This window comes from Vanessa tameamea, chromosome 20, assembly GCF_037043105.1.
Source record: "Vanessa tameamea isolate UH-Manoa-2023 chromosome 20, ilVanTame1 primary haplotype, whole genome shotgun sequence".
Taxonomy (NCBI): domain Eukaryota; kingdom Metazoa; phylum Arthropoda; class Insecta; order Lepidoptera; family Nymphalidae; genus Vanessa; species Vanessa tameamea.
In genome coordinates, this window is record NC_087328.1 from 9,607,391 (window position 1) to 9,631,199 (window position 23,809).

A 23,809-nucleotide genomic window follows, 5' to 3' on the forward strand; every position below is an offset into this window, starting at 1 on the left:
TTATTTTTAACTAGCTGAACCTGCGACTTTACTCGCGCGAAATTTATAAAACACAAACTTCTTACCCCGTTTTTAGTTCTGTTCTTAACGCATGTCTACTCCTATAAGGAGACTACCTGCCATATTTCAAGTTTGTAGTACTATTAACACTAGGAACAAGAATAAACTTGTTACTCCAAGTACCCGATTACACAGGGTTAGTAACTCTTTTTTGGGGCAATGTATACGTTTTTACAACAGGATCCCAGAAAACGTTCAAAATTATTCAATTATAAAATTCAAAAGAATCGTTAAAGAGCGTTTGTGTGCTAAAGGATATTACAACACTAATGACTTTTTAGTTGACTGCACACCTTGGGAATGAAATGATCGCCTCCAGGCTGCTTCAAATAACTAAAATATAATTATCATTGTACATGGAAAACGGTTAAAAAAAAAAAAAAATATCCCGCTGAGTTTCTTTCGCCGGCTCTTCTCAGGTCCGAGTTACTAAATTCCGAACCGGTGGTAGATTTTTGACAATCAATAAGCAAGTGTAAACACTTCTATATTGAATAAAGATTTTTGACTTTGACTTTGACTTTGTAGGAGTTATAGTTTCTGAGATTTCGTGATTAATCAGTGAGTGGTATTTCGCTTTTATACATGTATATCAATTTTTATGGTTATGATGATAGTCTAGTATATTTTCCTTCTTTCATAGTATTACGTCTTATGGGCTAACGAGTTTAGTTAATAAAGGAGAGCCGTCTGGTCTATTTATAATTTTGGAGCTAGAAACTATCTGCGGGATGATTTTAGAGAGTACGAATATTTACAGTTTCGTCACAATATATTTACAACAATGCTATGTATATACCCAGTAATGTTGATCACTTATACAATTAGGGATAATTATTGTATAAACACGAGAAATAAGGATAAGCTTATAACACCAAGTTTCCGACTCCGCAAAGTCAATAAATCCTTCCTGGGGAAAGGTATTGATTCCTATAATAAAAATGCACGGGATTTTTTAACTTTGCCGATTCAAAAATTCAAATCGTCTGTTAGAAAAAGTAAATAATATGTAGATGTATTATTTAACACAAGATTATATAGATGATCAAAATCGTGGAGCTAATACTTGTTGATTTTCAGGAAGCATATATAATATATTTGTAGTTAATTGACATAGTAAAACCATAGACAAACTTAATGGACATAGATAAAGTCGGAGTTTTTGTCGATTCCTTTCGATATAATCTACATTCCGAACCGGTGGTAAAATGATGATTTAAAAGTGCTTATAAAAGCCATAACTTAATACTCGAGTAAAGTATATTTTGATTTTGAACAACTTTTTAATGGCCTAGAGCTGGCCCGTGGCATCCACATCATCAACGAGTATTTTTCTTAGATGAATAGTTGTAGAGGATTCAATGTAAATACTTCTTCCATATAAGAAAATCATTGGACCCAATAATTGTGTAATACGTTTCCAAAGTGCTTCTAAGAGCATATTCCACCACAAATACACATGTGGCAGAATTTCGTTGAAATTAGACACATGCAGGTTTCCTCACGATGTTTTCCTTCACCACCGAGCACGAGATGAATTATAAACACAAATTAAGCACATGAAAATTCAGTGGTGCCTGCCTGGGTTTGAACCCGAAATCATCGGTTAGGATGCACGCGTTCTAACCACTGGGCCATCTCGGCAATTAAGATTTGATATAAATAAATGTAGTGAATACACAAATAATATCGTTGAAATTTCATTCGTGCTTACTGATTCGTTATCTAAATTTTCCGCTTCAAACAGACCTATCAGAGGGTACAAAATAAATTGGCCGGAACGACGTATTCTAGATACCGCGCTGTGATTATAAGTATTTCCCCGGAGAGGCAAGCCGTAATGAGAGGAAGGATTCAAAAGAGTTGGAAAATATTTACGTATTTGAAGGGTGAATTTGCTTTTTTGTTATACTCTTTTTTTATAACATAGGTCGGACAAATGGGCCACATAATGGTAAGTGGTTACCACAGCCCATAGACATTGGTACTATAAGAAAACATTGATCATTCCTCATACCATCAAAGCGCTGCCAACCTTGGGCCCTAGGTTATCTGCCTTGTGCTTGTACTTACTCTGGCTCATCTTTCAAACCGGAACACAACAATACTCTATATTACTCCTTGGCGGTATAATGATGAGTGGATGGTACCTACTCATAAATCTCTCACCGGCATGCTACAACAAAATTGATACTAGAAAAACCCGTTCTATGAAAAAATATATGAATGTACCAACTCATTAATCGGTTAAATATTGTCGATGTTTATTAATCTCAAACAAAAATACAAACATACATTTGCACAAATGTATGTACGTACATTCATTATTTCCTTTGATAGAATCAGTGATATAATCATTGTATGTACACGAGACCTTATAACGTCAAGTTTCCGACTCCGCAAAGTCAATAAATCCTTCTTGGTTCAAGGTATCCGTTTCTATAATAGAACTCCGCAGATATTTTTAACTTTGCCGATTCATAAATTCAAATAATTTGTAAAAAATACATTAATATATAATATATTAATAATAACTAAGTACTTGTTGACTTTCAGGCAGGATATATAATTGTATTTAACTAATATAACCTTGTATTTTAAATGTTGTAAAAGAGTTACTTCTGAGTATCTTGTCGGTTCTTCTCGGTAGAATCTACATTCCGACCTGGTAATAGCTTCACTTAATATAGTTTTGTTAAATGTCGCATCAAAAGTGCTTCTAGTAGCCTAAACGAATAAAGTATATATTGATTTTGATTTTGATATGGATAAACTACGTTTTGACTGGTATAATAATATCTGTAATAATAATAATATGTTAAAAACGCTGACAGTGCAGATCAGATCTGTGCGGTCAGTGATTCAAAATGATTCTTAGAAGTTTAACGTTTCCAATATTCTCATAATGTAATTAGTAAATATGTTGAACATTTAAGATATAGGTACTCGAGAATTCTCGTGGCTGACGAGTAATTAAACGTAGTTAGGATTGCTTCAGAGTTGTCCCCTAGGCTTAATTAGAAACTCCTGTTAGTTTATCATAACTTTCAACAATTAATGTCTACATATTATATGAAGATAGAAAATTAACTCTATAAAATTGTTTTCATCGAACAAAATCAAAATGTACTTTTTCAAGTCGGGTGATTGATGATGATTATTTTACTTGGTAAGATGGTAGCACATATTTCATACAACCGCCAAACAGTATAAAAATACTTAGTATTAATATATTGTGTTCCGGTTTGTGTGAGTAACCAGTGTAACTTTTTTTTGTGTATAATGTAATAAGTAGGCGGACGAATGGGCCACCTGAACACGACACACTGACCACGTTAAGTGGTCACGACCGTCCATAGACATTGGCGCTGTTAGAAATATTAACCGTCCCTTATATCCATCCATCCCTGTAGTACACAGACACAAGGGACATAACATTTAGTACTCGAAGTAGTCTGTGACACATTCGATAGGCATACGTGATGATAATTCTTTCTTATAGTGCAGATGTGTTTAGGCGGTGGTGACCATGTGACTCATGTGTCAGTGTCAAAATATTTAAATTAAAAACATATTAAAGCTGCCATTGGTTCGGAATGAAAACGAACATTTGTTTTTAATCAATTAATTTACATAGATATGTTTATTACATATCCGTAATTTCTTTTATATGACTAAAGGACGTGATGTAATTTTGTATAGGCCTAGGTTAAGAAAAGCAATTGTCAATATAAAAGTCTGGAATAATTGAATTGAAATTAAATAAAGATTGATTTTATCAAAGTCAATAAAAAAACGCCTAATTTTCCATTTTACACAGTTTTGCTTTTGCTTTTAAAGTTGTTTTAACATGATAAAGCGCAAATAATAATTGCCTGTCATTATGTAAAAAGTCTATTTAAAATGCTTAAAACTAATAAGAACGATAATCGAGACATCGTTAAGTTAATCTGAAACGATTCGATTAAATCGATTTATGAAAATATAATAAATATTATTTGAATTATACAAAAGCACACAAGATATCAGAAAAATAATTAGAACTATTTATTGAAATATTAGTTCAACTTATGTAATTTTCTTGTACATTTATTTTTACTACTAGACATTTTACATTTTCTTGAATATACTACACTACGCTATAATCCTTTCGGAAGATATTACAAAGTTTATCGTAAAAACTGTTTAAAAATCCATTATTAAGCGATCGTACGTCGACTTTGTATTAGGTATACAATTTAAAGATAATCTTTTTTCTCTATGATAATAATTTATAACAACGTATTTAAAACGACCTCCGTGGTCGAGTAGTGTGTACACCGGTTTTCATGGATACTTACATTGGGATCAGAGTAATGTATGTGATGTTGTCCAAAATTTATTATTATTAAAAAAAACGTTTGCCTAAATTAATTCGGTACATTTCATTATACGTGGGAGAAAAATATATTGTTCTTAATAAAATAAGATTTTTTTATTAAAATTTGATACGGAATGAAATAAATTTAAGTTGCTTTACATTTAATTCAACATAGCCTATTTGAATAAATAATATTTTAACTTTGATAATTAAATATCTTTTAATGAAATGAATATATTAGCTACCGTATAAAGTAATCTTATAAACTTAGCAGATATGTCTGTCTTATAAAATTAGCGCCATCTTAGGCTAAACTGATAAATGATCCTGTAATTCCGCTAGACATTCTGTAATCACTGGATTAAATTAATAAAGTTGTCAAAAGTTTTTGTACTAATTTGATCTGTAAAATTTTAACGAGAACATTAAAATTAAAATTTTAATTAGAACACTGTATAAGATGAATAATCTTCTAGTTTGGTTTCAGTTAATGGCGATCACTCAGCAGGATCATTCTTTTGAAATGTAACAATTCAGATTCGAACATTACATTTGTGACTGAGAAGAACTGAGCATTTTAATATGCAATCTGTAATAATACTATTTGTAATAATACTATTTCTAACATAACAGAACAGAATGCAGTGTGTAATATAACACTCAAAATCGATTCTTGCATTGCTATATGAGGCGGTCCCTCACCGGGAGCATTTGTCTGTTTTATTATTGTTCAGATTAGAGTATTACATAAGTGAGTGACTTGTAATGATAGAATTTGTAACAATACGTCAGTGAGCCAGGAGAATAGAACATTATACCGCTTCGCCCGAAATTGTAAAAACAACTGACTCCACTGTAGGCGAATATAATAATACTCTTGGATTGTTACATTATTGGCGAGTGCTGCCTGTGTTGTAATTAAAATAGGATGTTCTAATTACGTTTTAATTTATGTTTTCTAACGTGAAAATGAAACGTGTTTTAAATGTAAAAATGAGAAATATTTTTTTTATCTTGATATATGTGATTTACAAAAAAAAAACCACAAAAAGAAGAACTCTTTAATGTCTTACTGCTGAGCGTCAACTTCTTAAGTAGTTCGACCGTTTTCCGCCACACTGCAAATATATTTGGGTCGGTAACAGAGGTCATAAATATTTTTTATTGTTTTTCTCGACGTTTTGAAAGAGTTACACCCGTCGTGGTAACAATGGCTCAGTCTTATCAATTTGTAAATCGTGATAAATTCCGACGCAGTCTTGTTCTGTGTCGTAACAATAATTGGGTGCAAGTATTTGAACCAGTGACTCTTGCCTTAATAACAACTTACGCTAACTTTGCCGATTCACACATTCAGATCATTTGTAAAAAATACATTGGTAAAAAGACATATTATTCAATACAAGATTATATAGATGATAAAAAAGCGTGGAGCTAATAGCTTGACTTCCCGGCATGGATGTATTGCATACATATAAGTATAATTGTATTTAACTAACATGACTTTGTATTTTTAAATATTGAAAAAGAGTAACTACTGAGTCTCTTGCCGGTTCTTCTCTGTAGAATCTGCCTTCCAAACCGGTGATAGCTTCACTTAATATAGTTTGTTAAATGACGATTCAAAAGTGCTTGTAAAAGTCTACTTGAATAAAGTATATTTTGTTTTTGATTTTACGGCATTGATTACTCCACTAATGTTTCATCCGGCTAAGAAACCATTGATTTTTTTTTGATTACTGACATTCCATTACGATAATTTTTGTAATGACTATTAGTTCATTTTAATAATTATTTTTAATTTAATTAAGCGTGATGTTAGAATTAAAGGGTCAGCATCAAACTTTTGACCTTTACGTGAACTTAAGTAATAGACACTTTATCTTTCATTTCTTGTACGTCACGGTACGTCTAAGTTATTAGGTAGTGACCTACATTGTTATATTTCCGTTTGTAATTACTCAGGAAAACTCAAAGGTGGCGTAAGGAGTGGGCGACGTGGGACGCCCACGACCTCGCGGTTAAAGTTAAAGGAGCTTTGCGCTCCCAAAGTTAAGACTAAAAGTTCCTGCGTTGGATATATACATACCTCAGTTTCGTACAGTTTCAAATTTTTAATTAAATATCTCTTAATGTACGAAAATTATATCAAAGATGTTTTCTTCGCATCGTGCAGGCTAATGCCTGTATATATATATATATATATTAAAATAGTTGAAAAAAATCATCCGTCATAAAGTCATCCGCGATAAAGGCCCCTGGAATGGTTAAGACGGCCCTGCCCAAAATTGTAATCTAGTTCCGCCACTGGGACTCACCCCTCACATCACCAGTGCTATTCTCACTAGTCATCTCGCTCTTGAAATTTTGAAAACGAGCGTTGAAAAAACGTCGAACTCAATTTGATATTTAATTTGAAAAGGAATTCTAAGTTTTCGTCGTACATAACATTCTGTTATTTTACGATCGTCTCCTGCGGTGAGTGTCGAATTTGTACTCAATGAATAGTCGTATAAATTACTAATTCTCTTGGTGTGTGGAACTTTGTAATTAGATGCTGCTTTTCAATTACAAGGGCAGATAGTGGTTCCTTAGATAATTAAGTAATTATTTTAGATTCCCTACGATAAAAACAATTATAAAGCATGTGATTTGTTCTAATAGTATTAAAAACATATGATTATATTTATAGATATTCACACAGTATCTTTATATTTGTGTGAATATCTGCAGATATAAATGTACATGTTCATCTATTAAAATCAACTCGATATCGACTCCTAAGCCGATTTTCAATGCGTAATATCAAGATGCCTACTTGATAAAGCTTCTATCAACGCGGGATTTTTTATTAGAAATAAAAATTAAACATTTTTATAAATAATAATGATTGCAAAATGTTTCGAATGTCGACTGAGTGGCGAGATGGAATAAGCTCCAAGCCTAAATAAGAGTGATCAGCACTGGAATACCCAATAGGTTTACTTGGTTACCCTCTCGTCACATATTATATCGCCAAACATACATACAACATATGTAGTTGTATTCCAGTTTAAATAGTGAGTGAGCCAGTGTGACTACAGGCACAAGGGACAAATCATTTTAATTTCCAAGGTTGTGGCGCATTGGTAATGTAAAGTTTAGTTATTATTACAGTGCTAATCTATGTCTGTGGTCGTGGTATAGTCTATGGTCGATGGTGACCAATTACTATCAAATAGCCCATTTGGCAGACTGCCTACCTATATGAAATAAAAAAAAGTTTTTTACTTTTTAAATTATTGCTATAGTTTATAATTTTTTTCATAAAGTGCTCCTTAAGGCAGTTCTAAGAAATTAATGAATTTTATTATAACATCGCAAAATAAAAAGTTAAAATAGACTCATCATAGATAAAAAAGTAAGATTTTATAAAATGAATATATTTTACAAAATACCAAGATAAAAACGTCCATGAATTAATTATATATCGTCTCTGAGAAATGAAAATCGCTAGTGTGGGCAGACCAAACTGTACTGTAGACTAATTTTAATGAATATTTCTAAGAAACAAGTTCTATAAACGGCAAAGTTCGTACCTAACATTTATCTTAAGTTCGTTATAAATATAAAGTTTACTTGTGGCATTTCAAAGTCGAGAAAATGACGAAACCTCAGAACTTACGATGGCTTTGACTTTGTATCATAGTAAAGTTTCACAGAATTTAATTAAAAACAGCAAACTAAATGAATAATGTGTGAAATTTTTAATGTTATCAGTAATAGCATGCGTGCTGTTGTGATATAACTATATAAATATACCTATTTTTATATACTCTATTTTATTGTTATTGTCGGATAGGAATAAAATATGTGGTTAGTTTAGTTCCCACTATTTCACAAACATTTGATACATAAAATATTTCATTGGGAATTAAAACTGAAAATACTATATACCACACCACATAAATAAATACACATCTTTAACTGTAAAAGTTGTAGTTGTGTATCTGTATGTATGTGTGTGTGTCGGTGTAAAGTGAGTGTTGACTGTTATAATTTTTTGTTATTCAAGACGGAATTAATCTTTTATGTCTGAATGTAATAAAATGTTGAATTTAAGAGTTATGTTTCGTAATAATATTGTACAAATGTTTCGATCTGTTTACTTACCGGAGCGTTTATTATGGTGTCCATAAAGTCGATTGAGGTCAAGAGACTCGACAGACCCCGGGGCGCAGCAGACAGCCACCAACGCGGCGACACACGCCACTACACGACACGGAGACATAACTGGAAAAAAATATATAAGAATATTATAAATATGTCATGTATAGTAACTTTTTTTAATTTGGATATAGTTAAATCCATCACGTGAATAATTCTAATGTAAAGATAAATTAACATTTATATTTACACAAAAAAATATTTTAATTTATATAAATCGATTATTAAATACAAATTACACTAGAAATCACCGAGACTAGGAAGTTCAACAATACAATCAAACTTACAAAATGATATACATAGGAATAATATTTTAAATGGATATATTCGTCATATTTATTTCGATACTATGTATTAAATAATCGTATTGGTATATATATAGGCTTTGATGAATGAAAAATAGTAATAACTCACAGTGATTCACTCAAAATCACTTGTTTAAACCAAAAAATATGACTTATATTTTTTCTACGTTCGAGTTTAATAAATGTAACGTGTAACTGTTGCTTACTGTTAGGTACTAAAGCGTCATTTTCTCCAAGGAATATAAGACAAACACTTTTTACACACTTAACAAGCCCGTGACCAAAACCTATGTCCTATACAAATATTTGTCATGAAAAATGAAATATAAGCGAACGATTAGCTATAAAATAACATAATATTATAAGGAGAATTAGTCTAACTATCCGAACGTCATGACGTTAGCTGTCAGATTGATTTTAATTTTATTCACTTTTGGTCACGTAATACGGTCGGCGTAATACTGTTGTACTGTTATATATATAATTTGTTATTAATTATTATAATCTTGTAATATATTTATTAAAAGAAATTTTGTTGTGCTAATAATATAATTATAGCTAATCATATTTGTTTGCAACATATTGATTTGCGATCGAACAAGTAAACTTAGGTATGTGGTTGTATATGACAAATTTTATTTATAAGAATAAAATGGAGACGTAACGACTTAATACAAAAGGGAACTGAAAAAGGCACTGACGTCTTTAGATGATTAAATAAATTTATATACAATAATTGTAGTTTTATAATACTTAATTAAAGTTAAATAGAAAAAGATCTCACTCTCATTGCTGTAGTGAAAAATTAAGTGTCAATAAAGTATACTCTATTACTGTCTATGAAACAGAGAGCAATTTTATAAAAGGGACTTACATTTTTATTAAGGGCCATTAAGAAGATTCAACGAAAATCTTTTAAATAACCGTGAAGAGTATTTCACGGCACTTACGTTATTGCCGAGAAACTCTAGTGAAGTAATGAAAATGGGTGTTTTTATAAGGCTTAAAATAATTTTGGATACTTTTGCGATTTCATGCTAAGATATAATTATTCAGTGTTCATAAAATTTTGTTAAATTTTTCAAAATTAATTTATGTTTTGTGCCCGCGACTTCATGCGCGTTTTAATTAAACAAAAACGTTATTGTAGTTCGCAGATTCTACTATAACTTATTAATTCTGTATTAGGCAGCTTTTGTGATATTAAGTGGTTGGTGGGAGGCATCCACGTGACGGCGGAGTGGTGGAATGCGTAAGGGTTGCGCGCGATATTGGACAGTATTTAGACATTGCAGTGTGACTTTATTATTATTTTTTAAAATAAATCTAAAATAAAAGTAGCCTAAGTTACTTCTTATTACATCAGCTATCATCCAGTGAAAGTCTCGTCAAAATTGGTCCAGCCGTTCCAGAGATTAGCCGGAACAAATGGACAGACAAAAAATTTTAAAAAAATGCTATTTTGGTATACGTACCGTGTATACTCTATTTGCATTTAGTAAAAAGCGGTTATTTTAATATTACAAACAGATACTCCAATTTTATTATATGTATATATATATAAGAAATTAAGAAATGGCTAATCATTTTTCTTTTAGTGTATAATGTTTACATTACGATCAAAATGATTGTGAGAGTCCCTGATTTCTTAAATATTCTCAGAGACAATGACGGCTTCATTTTGACCAAGAATAAGAATCGTGTAGCCTGCATCAGTGCGGAAACAAAAGATTTATTTTAATTTTATTTTCTCTCTTTAAAATGTAAAATTCTTTTCTTTTTTGTTTGTATATTTCTAACTATGGATTTGATTAATTGGCTCAAATAAAAACTATTATTATTATACAATGTAAATAAATAAATTATGACAAGCATTATCGTTCAGTCAATCGCAATCAACTGCTTTTCTATCTGCTTAGAATTTCTCAAGGTAGGAAAGTTCACGGTTTTTCTTCTTTTATATGCATTTGTGATTTAGGTCGCGCTACCTTCCAACTTTTTAGGGAATTGTTGTGTTTTGCCTTTCCACGTTAAATTGTCGGTTTGCATTAAAAATATAATCTAATTCGTATTTTTTTTGCTGTTTATATTAATACATTACACGTGTGTCACTCGACTAATGAACGTTGATAAAATTTAGCACGCAGGGGCAGGACTTCGTGAGTGTGTGTATATATATATATTACACATATCCTTATGTGATAAAAGTAATATTCTTTATTTAATCTAGTTCATATTTATAGTTATTTGAGCCGAGAAGGCGTGCATAGTAAACGTAGCTTCTAAAGGATGATCTAATTTGAATCTCATCTGAACACGCACCATGGCAATATATTCCAATTAGCGTCAGTTCAGATTTAAATAAAAAAACAATGAGACAAGTGAGATAATTAATGCAACTATCAATAACGCATTCAACAAAAGCTCAAATTGTCCAACCGAAACCCGATTACATTTGCAAACGACATCATATCGAATATTTATCATGCTGTGTGTCAAATATTTCGACGATGTTCACAGTCCCACAGACGTAATTAAAACAGCCGCCGAACGAGCGAAATCTGTAGCAAAATGGGTTGCAAATAAATCCTCGACTGTGAAACATATTTATTCATTAGGCTGTTTCCACATTAACTAATTTGAATATGCGTTTTTTAAATAATGTCTGTATTACGCTTTTTAATTTTTATTTATAGCATAAAGGCGGACTGTGGTAGGTAAACATTCGGTAGTAGAGACTAGAGATCACGGCGATTTTACCGCCAAACAATACTGCATAATGCTGTATTCAAGTTTCAAGACTGAGTCAGTTTAGTTAGGGTCACAAAGGACATGTATTAGATAAGCTATAAGGGATTATAATTTATAAGGGTCATATAGTATTGATACTTCTTGAATTATACAAATGGATGGAACTAACTTATCATTAGATGCCATTTTGTTTCAAAATCAAAATATACTCTATTTAAGGAGGCTTTTACAAGTACATTTGATAGATATTTTAAAAATTATATTAAATGAAGCTACCACCGGTACGGAATGTAGATTCTACCGAGAAGAACCGGCAATAGTTACTCTTTTTCAACATTTAAAATAACTATTATATATAGTTGAAGCTGTTAAAATGCATTTGACGCAAAAAAGTCACACTTCCTTCACGCCACCCGTACTCTTTTTGTATTAAATAGTTTTACACGCCGGCCGTAAAAGGAGTACGTATGTGCTCGTATTTATGTGTGTGAGTTTCTTTATTCGCATTTAACTTTTTAATACTTTAACAGATTTGAATGTATCATAAGTGTCCTTACGTCATCTCGACACTCCGCTATAAATGAATGAATTAATTCATTTAGTGCAGCCAGTCAGCAGCAGAGTTTTTATTTTTTATTTTAAGGTAAAAAAATGTTTATATATCATTGGCAATTTACCAATACGTTATTTTTTATAATTAATTGTTATACGATTATTGCTTCACCTTTATGGCGATGAGTTTTTTTGTTTACTCGAGCAATAAAAAAAAGCGCTGACCTCGGGCTATACCAGCTCAATTAAAAAATTAACAGGTTCTATGACATCACGCTACGACTCGAGGGGTATTTTTTATTTTTTTATTTTAAACTTCAAGGGTCTGCTGCTAGTTATTCCCTTTTGTACTTATTTACGCTTAATTTCTTAGTCTCGTTGATAAATGATTAAGTCGCTATCTAATTTTGTTGAAGCAAAGTTTTAATTAAGGTAGAGTACAGAACAAGAAATGTCTAAAACCAAGTCACGGGTAAAAGTTACGCTTTGTAAACTCCGCCTTAACACGTCCGTGAGGAATCGATCGATGTTAATTAATTCGGGATATGTAAACATATATATCATACGGTACATAGTCGCACTGATTTGACATCGACATTAATATACATCGCTGTATTACGCGAATCCGTACTTGTTAAAAAAATATAACTCGATTATCTTACAGGGTTCTAAAGTAAGTTTGTTACGCTTTCAGTTCATAATAATTCAACAAAGTGTTTAAAGGTTTACTTACACAGGTACATAAAATATGCCCCCTCATAAGTGGACAAAGCCACGGGCGGAAGCTAGAATATTAAATGTCTCTTCAGTCAGGTGGACTTATTGAAGAATTGTGATTGGTGGTGGCTGGATGCAAAAGTGCAATTTTGAAAATTATATTATTTGTTTACGTCGAGCATTAACCTTAACTTAAAAATAAAATCTGTATACAATAAAATTACAAGTATTAGAAATCTTAGTCAATAATTAAAAAAGTATTTAATATTAGCCAGAAGTTTATTTTATCGATTTATTTGTAGCTGTCAATGTTGTCACTGAAAACCAGCGTCATTGTCTGCTTCCCCGAGTTTCAACACAAGCTGATTGACCTTCTTGTGTCGGTACACTGCTGTGTAGACATCTTATTGTTATAATATAGTATGCCCTTTTATTTTTAACATATTTTTCTGTAGCGCTGTTAGTCATAAATAAAGTTATTTCAATATTAATTTCAAAAATATCATAAGTTTCTGGCTTTAATTATTTTGCTGGTATCCCCATTCTAGTTTATGTGTTCTCTCCAAAATGCCTTGTTTTTTATCAGTAACAATTTTAAATAAAGAATCTTTTTTTTCCCGCATTTATTATATTAATAGGTATTTCAATTCTATTATAAGAATATAACTTATTTTTCTATTGTAAAGGTCACCGCCCTTATAGCTTGATCCTTGTTAAACATTGTTTAAGTTATAGAGGATTATGAACTGTCATCACTAAGACAAATGAAGGCTTTAAAGCAATGTCTTGTTTACATTTGAATACCCCAGAGGCTGATGCGGGAAAAATCCGACTTGTTGTTGTTTTTATAAGTTAAGAGACAGTGACGGATTTTAATAAAGGAATCACATCAGGTTTCCGTTTAAGTTACGTATTTTTTCTCTGTATTTAAGTAAGATAATTTATAGATAGATACGAGCTATGTATGTTCACTGGTATTATTTTTTCAAATCAAATCAAAACACTCTTTTATGTTGACCAATAAACACATATATAAGTCACATTCAAGACATTACATTCAAAAGCCTAAAATACCTAAAATATTGTTTATAGAATATTTTTAAATTTGGAGCAAAACTAGTTTTTGTTACATAAATAAACGCATATAATGAAATGATTAAAATGATAATATAGTCAAATATATATTTTTGAATTTCGAATAATATATAACAAGAAAAATAACGTGCACAACGTTTATTTTTATCATTTATTGAAATGGAAACAGTTGTGCGAGCGAATGTTTTTTAACCACCCACTCAGAATGGGATGTATTGACAAAGGTTAATAGGAATTTGATATCAACTGACGTCATTACACAGAATTCTCTGAATTTTGATAACTGAATAGATTACTTGTTCCAGGAAGTTGAAAATCGATTCCTTTTAACGAAATTGATATTTATGTTTTAATTCGAAGAAATTTCAAAAGCATAGTAAGTGTTGTTTTTGTATTACATTTAGAGCTGTGGGCTTCGTGTTTTTCTTGTCTGGGTGGTACGACGGACTCATCAGTTTTCATTCATCAAAAAGTCAGTCATCAAAAATTATTTGTATTGCTATGTTATTATAAGGGACATTGTACACGTGATTAATGAATATATTGCAGCTTAGGATTACTAGATGGCGTTATGTCAAAGTGTAGACATTTCTACATCGCGATGGCAAGATTCGCTGTTTATATAGTGTTTACTGTTTTATACATATAGTGCTATGAATTATTTTAAAGATACTTGGTTGTCAGTAGCACGTATTAGTTTTATTATGCTTAGGATCGAGTGAGCTTATTGTCCAGACATAATACTTTATAATATATTTATATTTATGTGAAACACTGATTTAGGTAATTTCCGTATTTATACATGTTTTCGTATTCATTTTCTTTGCATCCTTTGGAAAAATGTCCGTCTTTTTGGCTTATTTTGTCTGACTTTGCCTAAAGAAAACAGTTTCAAAAGTTTTAATTTTAGATATTGAATTACGAGTATGTTGTGAACGGTTTTGTTGCGCAAAATTGAATAATTCAGAAAATTATTTTTTTTCAGACAATAAACTGAAAGAACTTTAAATAAGGTATCAAATGAAATCGAAGAAAAGGAATCGTTATTACGATAAATAATTAACTTAGAAAACAATAAAAAAATATACAAATATAGATCAACATAATATTAACCAATATAGACCAAAACAAAGATAATATTTTAATAAGACTTAAAAAAAAATACAATAATGTTTTTTAAAGTATTTATTATAGTATCTTTCTAGAACCAACTCGCACTTGATCGGTCTTTTCAACAAATAATCCTACTTGAATATTAAATCTATCTATGTTATGAAAGAAAAACATTTATTACAAGTGCTAAACAAACAATCATTAGTAGATCTCAGGGCAACAGGACAGTTTGGAGTCCGAATAAGCCGTCGGCTACAAACAGATTTTTCACAGAAACTACGCAATTAATCTTCGTTCCAAGTGTTAGCGCGGATAATCTGTTGCAAATCCAGAGTGAAATAGTTACCCAAGCTTACGTTTTATTACGAATACTTTTATACAACACAAGCGTTTTATTTTTAGGCATTTTGATTTTTACCTTTGTGATTTTCGATATTTCTTTTCAAAAAATCTCTTATAGATACAATTACTATCAATAACGTGTAAAATTTCAATAATGCGTTCATTTAGCGTTTTTGTCAAACCTTATTTTAACGTTGTTGTCATAACCCAATAAGCATTGGATTTATTTTGTTACAATAATAAAAAAAAAAAATAGTTAAAGCAATTTTCAATCAGTCGCTAGTTAGTAATTATGAAGTAGACTTCTACGCCGCAGGTGACGTTTTTGGCCGTTTTCAGACAAAATAAAATATTTTTAAGATATTAAAGAAATGACTAGTGACTTTAATACAATTTTTAAATTACATCTTATTGTAACTTTGTACTCGAAAATGCATAACTTATCTATAATTACAAAAGAGCAATCATTTTTATTTTTGTTTTATAAAGTTTTTATCGCGGTACGAAACAGAAAAACTTTAAGTCCTGATATTGCGATACGTGTCTCGTAAAACGGGAACTGGTTTACTCTACTTTTTATGGGCTCCAAAATTTGGTAGGATAACCTTCGCTCGTATGTCCATAATGGTGTTACTTGTAACGAGTTCTCCGTTGTGAGCCATTCTGTAAGATCAAACTTAAATGTTTGAAAGTTTTAAATGCCATTTGCCATAAAAATTATAGCATTTAGTATAATTGTATAATGTAATTGTAACTCAAGGACACGCTCACTTATATACTTGCAAACATAATTTAAATTGGGATGCTGCTGGAATTAGAATATTAAAATAATGTAAATAAATTATAGACAAATAACATCTCGTGTGTTTCCTTACACGCTACACCATGGTAAGTGTTCACCATCGCCCTGACAATGACGCTCTAAGAAATATTAACCACTCCTTACAGCGTCATTGCACCACCAACCTTAGGAATTGAGATGTTATATCCTTCGTGCCTGTAGTTACACTGACTCAATCATCCTTCAAGACGGAACACGATAAATAAGCATTGCAGTTTGGCGGTAGAATATATGAGAAGTAGGCATCTACCCAGACTGGCTTGCACAAAGATGCACCACCAAGTCACAGGGTGCAGAGTGAGTTCTTATATAATAGAACTGCTCATTCTAATGTATTTGATTCCTTGTGAAAGGCAGCATTATAAACGAGATACAATCAATTTAAATAATTACTATGTTTTGAAATTAAGCTATTCATTGTTTTTTTTTTTCTTAATTAAATTAGTTTTGACAGAACAACTTGTACATTCGATGATTAAAATCGGTTCGTGAACTAGTTTTTTTAATAAAAAATTGCTATAGACTTTATTGGAGTCAAAACCAACACACAAAATGAATTTTGTGTGTTGGTTTTGAAAATAATTGATGAAGTTTTTTACATTAAAAATAGATTGAATAGAAAAAAAAACAGTAAAAATATTATTAAACTGAGCTTGCAGCCGGTACCCGACCCGACACTTTTGTTATAAAATATTCCTCTACTAGTAGTCAATTATAAAAATAACCTATGTCAGAGGTTTGGTGAAAGAGCAACGGACAGACAGACATAGTTACTTTTGCATATATAATATTAGTATACGTTATTATAGAAGCTTCCACAAAAGAGACAAATAAACAAATTCCATTTCATCAATTTAATTCCGGTTTGCACCGCTTTTGTGCATTTTTTATCTCGTTTGACAGTTGTCAGACTCGGTCACGAACTCTATGAAAATTGCGGTCGCCCTCCGATACTACTACATAAGTTTTCCTCGCAATAAAATCCGGATAAAATATATAAATTGGATACACCAAGAAAATTTAGACTATGCAAGATAAATTGAAGATAGATAAAATATTTAATTCTTGGTTAAAAATCTACAATTATCAATATATATAAAACTCTTCCGTTACTGAGTGATTGAGTGACTGACAGACAACGCACAGCCTAAACCACTGGACCTAGAGACTTGAAATTTGGCACACGTATACTTTGAGTATCCGAGAGGTGCACTAAGACGGGATTTTTCAAAATTCCCACGGGATAGGGAATAAATAGGATTTATATTTTCGAACCAAAGTATCTCCGTAACTATAATTATTAGGGGTTTCAAATTTAGCATGCAAGTAGGTTATAACAAGAACTAAAAACTATTTTTAGGATATTTCGGTATTCCCAAGGGATAGGGAATAAACGGGAATTGTATTTTTTACTTGAAAGTCCGTAGTCCTAGAAACTTGAAATTTGGCATGAAGATAGTTATTATAGCACAATAAACTAAAAAAAAACTGAAAATCATGATTTTTTTTTTTTGTTTATATAACAAACCAATATAAATTGATCCCACACTGCGTACATTTTGCTTAGGAGTAGGGCTCTGCTTACATTGCAAAAAATAAAAAACTTGAAAATACGGAAATATCTTTAAGCATCGTTCCCTTTTGGTAGATGTATGAGCTATTTACATACCTATAAATATGTATATGGAACCCTCGGTCCACGAGTCCGACTCGCACTTTATTAGGTACGTAGGTGAATTATTATTGTGTTTATAATTAGTTTATTAATTTATCATATTTATTTATTACACTATACAATTACACAAATACAATGTTATATTCTATTTATTTATTATTTATGTAATAATATAATATAACAATCCATAACAGAACAATCCATACTTCCATTCTATATTATAAATGCGAAAGTAACTCTGTCTGTCTGTCTGTCTCGCTTTCACGTCAAAACTACTGGACCGATTTAAATGAAATTTGGTACACAAATTGTCTAGACCCTGAGAAAGGACATAGGATATTTTTTATTTGGAAAAAAGTGCTTTAAAGGGTTGAAAAGGGGGGGTGAAAGGTAGAAATTTGTTTGTAAGTATTGTCATTTAAAAACTAACTTATCACGACACCCACTAAGTAGAATAAAGAAGAATTTTGGAAATCCTACCACTAAAGGGGTGAAATAGGGCTAAAACGTTTGTATGAAAGTCCGCAATTTTTTTAAGTTATAACATGAAACTTTATTTTTGGGATGCTGATTAAAAAGGAGTAGATACTTATTTAAGCGTTTCTAGATAATCTACCACTAAGGGGGTGAAATAAGGGTTGAAAGTTTTTATGGGAGTCCGTCATTTTTTTAAATTAAAAATATGAAACTATTTTTGAGATACTGATTAAAATGATTAAATACGTATTTAAGTGTTTCTAGATATTCTACCTCTAAAGGGTTTAACAGGGGTTGACATTTCTTATATAGGTTAGTTTGAAAGTCCGTCTTTTTTGAAGTTAAAAGCATGAAGCTTTATATATGGGCTACTGATTAAAAATGAGTTGATACGTATTTAAGCGTTTCTTGATATTTTAGGCCTAAAGGGAAAAAGTAGGGGGTTGACATTTCGTATACAGGCTAGTCTGGAAGTCCATCATTTTGAAGTTAGAAGCTCGAAATTTTATTTTTGCGCTACCAATTAAAAATTAGACTAATTAAAAAAAATATATATTAACGTAAGAAAATAAGTTTTTAGTAAAAAACTGTCAAAGAACTTAACAAGTGCTACGTTGGGCCAATATTGCGTAACTAAAATGGCGGCCAATTTGTCAAATCCACTACAATCACTAGGGAAATTCGACTCGGTCTAAGTAAATAAATAAAGCACTCGAATCGATAGAGTCCCTCGAGCAGGCTGGAATTGGATGAAATGAAATGTAACGATATCAAAATTATGAGAGAAAAATATTTTTATTTTGTGACGTAAAAGGGCGAAATATTAATGTTTATCTTTATTTATATTAATTATATATTTGTCGTGAATGTATATCAAATTGGAGTAACGAAATTGATTTTGACTTAGCCGAGAAGAGTGGTGCCCACGTGAGATGAGCTTCTTAAGAGCTCCCAAGCTAGAACGCACCTCTATTCTTGGTGTAGAGTTTTATACAAACCTGCCTGGGTACTACCCACACATCAGATATTTACTGCCTTACAGCAATACTTACTATGGTTGTGTTCCGGTTTCAATAAAGTTACATTTTTACATTAGCAGCCTGTCAATTTCCCACTGCCGGACAAAGGCTTCCTCTCCCTTTGAGGAGAAGGTTTGGAGCATATTCCACCATGCTGCTGCACCGCCGAGCACGAGATGAATTATAAACACAAATTAAGCACATGAAAATTCAGTGGTGACTGCCTGGGCTTGAACCCGAAATCATCGGTTAAGATGCACGCGTTCTAACCACTGGGCCATGTCGGCTCATTTAATAAAGTATTCCTGAGATATTCTAAATTAAGCCAATTTGAAATAACAGAGCACAATAAATTATTTTAGGGCTGTTAACCTAATTGAGAGATATTCCAGAATCGTAAGCATTAAAATATTGCTTTCTATTGGCCTAAAAATGTCATTACTAAATTCACTACATAACTGACAGCCGGCCGAATTCCATGTTAGGAATTCGTTATGAGATACTGGCTGTACAAAAGAATATATCAACTTATCTGTACGATTTAAATAAAAAAAAAAACATAACATGCATGAAGGACACGTTTATTCTGAGAACAAGCATAAGTGGGTTGTTTGACGAAGTCCCTTTGTCAACCTTTGATATGAAACGTCTTTTGGGTGCCCTTCAAAAAGATATAACGTTTCCTCGCTACGTCAGTAATTCGATATTTATTCTGTTAAACATGCATAAAAGTGTACTCGACATTGATTGACATCATATACAATTATATAATAACCTTTCCCATTGCTGAGAAAAGAGCATTTTTTCTCATGAGGTGAAATTTTGGAGCTTAAAACAAAACTGGATAAAGAAAGCACAGTTAAGGAAACCTGGAAACTGATGGAAGATTCCTATAACCGCCAGGGACTTTAAGAGAAAAAATCGAAATGTAATATATTCTTACGTTTTTTAACTTTTCTATGTATATTAAGGAAATAAAAATGCTTTATTTTTATTACAAGGCTCGAGTAAAAATATAACGTATATACTTAAAGATGATATTTTATAGTATAATATATTTTATAAGTAATTATAAACTACATAACATTTTTATTTAAATGAACTCGTACTCGTTGTCGAAAATGAGCTCTAATCAATATTGAAAAATTAGGAAAACCATATAGAAATTTCCATATCTTAAACATGTGCATCTGCTCTTTTATCCATAACTAAAGCTAAAGTTACTTAATACGAGTGGCTATCAAACAAGAGCAGACAAACGGAAAAGTTTGCCTATTTATATATAGAAGATATTCGTTCATACAATTATACATATTTATAACATAGTTGAGTTACAAAAGAATTAAAACAAATGGCCAACTTCATTATTTAAGTGTGCGTGAAAGCTACGCTTGACGCCAATTTTGTCGCCAACGTTGTGGCCAAGTTGGCCTCTAATTTTTGACAGTCTATCTAGACATAAATAATTTAAGATTTATTATAATGGGACAAATAAGACGTTTACGATATCCAAACATTTTTATAATGTTATTTGTAAAAATACAGTATTATAAAAGTAAATTAATAAAATAATTCTATCTAAATATAATGTTTTAACAAAACATAACAAGAAAACAGGATGTAATTATAATCTATTGTTAAGTTAAAATTAATTCACCTTTTAAAATTTTCTCTTTTAGTGAAAAGTTGAATACGGAATTGTTTGCATTTCGTAATGAAAATTATAAATGAGCTATTCGTGTTTTAATTATAATAATGAAAGATTATAAGAACAGCGTGCCGTTCGGACGTCAAGTATTTTTAATTATTCTTAATGTCTTTATAAACCTTTGTATAAATAAAAGGGCATATCGTACTGTATATTAAGATAAGGTCTATCTATTAATAATAAGGGATTAGTCGGTGTTGCAAATTAAATCTTTGCGCCGTTGAAAGCACTTAGACTTTAGAGTATTAGTGCAAAAACCTTTATAAAAAATATGATGACGTTCTGACCGATTTTGATCACGGGAGACCAGTCAACTACGCAACCATATGCACAACTGTTTGCGCAAACCCCTGGGTTTGCTCCTGGGCATTCTCTGTATCCTCACTCTCATAATCGGACACGAAATACTTCAGGCGCAGAGTACTTTAGCCTGGGGTTTAACCCTAGGACCTCGAGATTTACTAGACTAAAGAGACCAAAATATAATACACTCATTGTCCCTACTGGTGGGATAGGAATTGTCATTCAATTATACACAGACCTGATTTGTACGGGACAATTAAAAATTTTGTAAATAAAAATTGAATTTAAATTATTTATACTAATATTATACATGCGAAAGTAACTCTGACTGTTACGTCTTCCCACTTAAAACGCTGAACCGATTTCGATTCAATTTGGTATGGAAATAGTTTGAGTCCCGGGGAAGGACAGAGGCTACTTTTTTAAATCATACCTCGAGGGGGTAAAACGGGGGTGACAGTTTGTGTGCGATAGATAAACGGGTTCAACTAGTATTTAACATTTATGTTGGTTTAAATAGAAATTCCAATATTAAACCTACGTAGCCATGGAGTAGCGTTAGTTTATTATAAATTGCTTAATCAAAGGTAGTGTCTAGGAATTTGCTTCTAAGCTTCAAAGCGTGTGTTAATTTAGGTTGGAAATAATGTTCTATACACTTTATAACGCTACTTAAGTACAATATGGAAATGAGTTATACTTTCACAAAGGAAACTAATTGAAGTACAAATTTATGTTCGGTATTTAAGTGACTGCAAATTGTTTTTACAATCTGTGATAAATTATGACGTAAGTTTATTGTATGTTTTTACTAAATAATAAGTACGGATATAATTCGTATTAATTCTCCGATATTTTATCCCATAACCAGTAATCATTTGTTTGTGTAATAGTTAATTTATTTTTAACTAGTTGTCGCCAGCGGCCTCGCTTGCGTTTTAATGCTTTTATGTATAAAAAAACATATATCCTTCCTTGAGGTTTAAGCTTGCTTCATATCAAATTTGTTTCAGTGGTTTGGCCGTGAAAGAGTAACATACAGACAGACGGACAGAGTTAATTTCACTTTTATAATATAAGGATAGATTATTATAATGTTACTTCTGTGTAAGCGTTTTCAGAACAAAATTCTATAAATGTTAATAAAGTTAAATGTATAATTACATAAAGATACATTTATTAATTTAAACCTTTAAAGCTGGTTAAAAACAATCTGAATTTTGTTTCAAATTCATATATTCTGGATAAAACGTTCAGTAACTAACAATGAAACTGGTATTTTTTTATTTAATTAAAAATTTCCATCTCTAATTCTTCCTCTTCTTCTTTAGACCTGAACTATTAAAATTGCTCATCTGTATTAAAATAGCTTCTTTCCTAAATAATAAAAACCGTTAGTGTTCTAAATTTAAATACAGGAAGATTGAAGTTGGCGTCCTTTTTATTGTCACGATAATGAAAAGCTATGTCGTTGTTAACATGTTATGTATTCAGGGTACCTATGAGGTTAAGCAATGGTCATGTTATGTAATCACTCGCGTTCCGTGGATGTCAGAAGTAATGCATTTAAATGTTTGCTATTTGAAATGAGTTTTCTAGAATGTTCTTCGTAATAGCTGTTTGGCTTACATTAACTTGTAAGCGCTTTATTTGAGCGTGTTTAACAATTGAATATATAGTGTAGAAAATTATTGTGTGCCTGTAATATATCAGTTTTTTAAAGGCTTTTTGTTGTACGAGCAGAGCACAGATTATTACACCAATGACACTTGCGCGTACGAGACTGCGAGTTGAGGTGACACCCGTGCCTGTTAGACAGCTGTCAGTCATAATGACAGTTTTGTTGAGGCGTTTGACAAGTGACATTTGCTGTCAGATTATGACATTGTCATGGCGATCGTGTTTTTTTGGATATGTATATCATTCTAAATATACCATTTTTCTTGATGCTTTTTTTTGTTTTATTAAAGTTAATGGCTTCTATTACGGTCCTTTATGTTAATGTGGATGTCATCACGAAGCTATTTTTTGTTTAATTTCAGACTTAATGAGGTTTTATGAGGGCCTTCAGGTCAAAAAATTCTTGCTTCTTATGACATATTAAAACTGTATTGTAAGTAACCCTAGAAGGTTTTTCGGTCAATTAAATTGCTTGCATAATATATGACATGTCTGTTTAATGTTCTGTATCGCTATATCAAAAATTCATAAGGAAAATGTACTTAGTAATTATTTTTCGTTTAAAAATCACAAAAAGACATGACTTACTTTTTAAACCGAAAAAC

The 23,809-nt window shown here is 31.3% G+C and overlaps 1 protein-coding gene across 1 annotated transcript in view; it reads right to left on the reverse strand.

The window, feature by feature from the left end:
* LOC113401670 (IDLSRF-like peptide) overlaps positions 1–23,809 on the reverse strand; it is a 100,658-nt gene that overhangs the window by 8,951 nt on the left and 67,898 nt on the right. The window contains exon 2 of the mRNA XM_026641667.2: positions 8,573–8,692. Coding sequence (XP_026497452.1) covers positions 8,573–8,690 — 118 coding nt within the window. The 5' untranslated portion in view covers positions 8,691–8,692. The remainder of the gene's footprint in view (positions 1–8,572; positions 8,693–23,809) is intronic.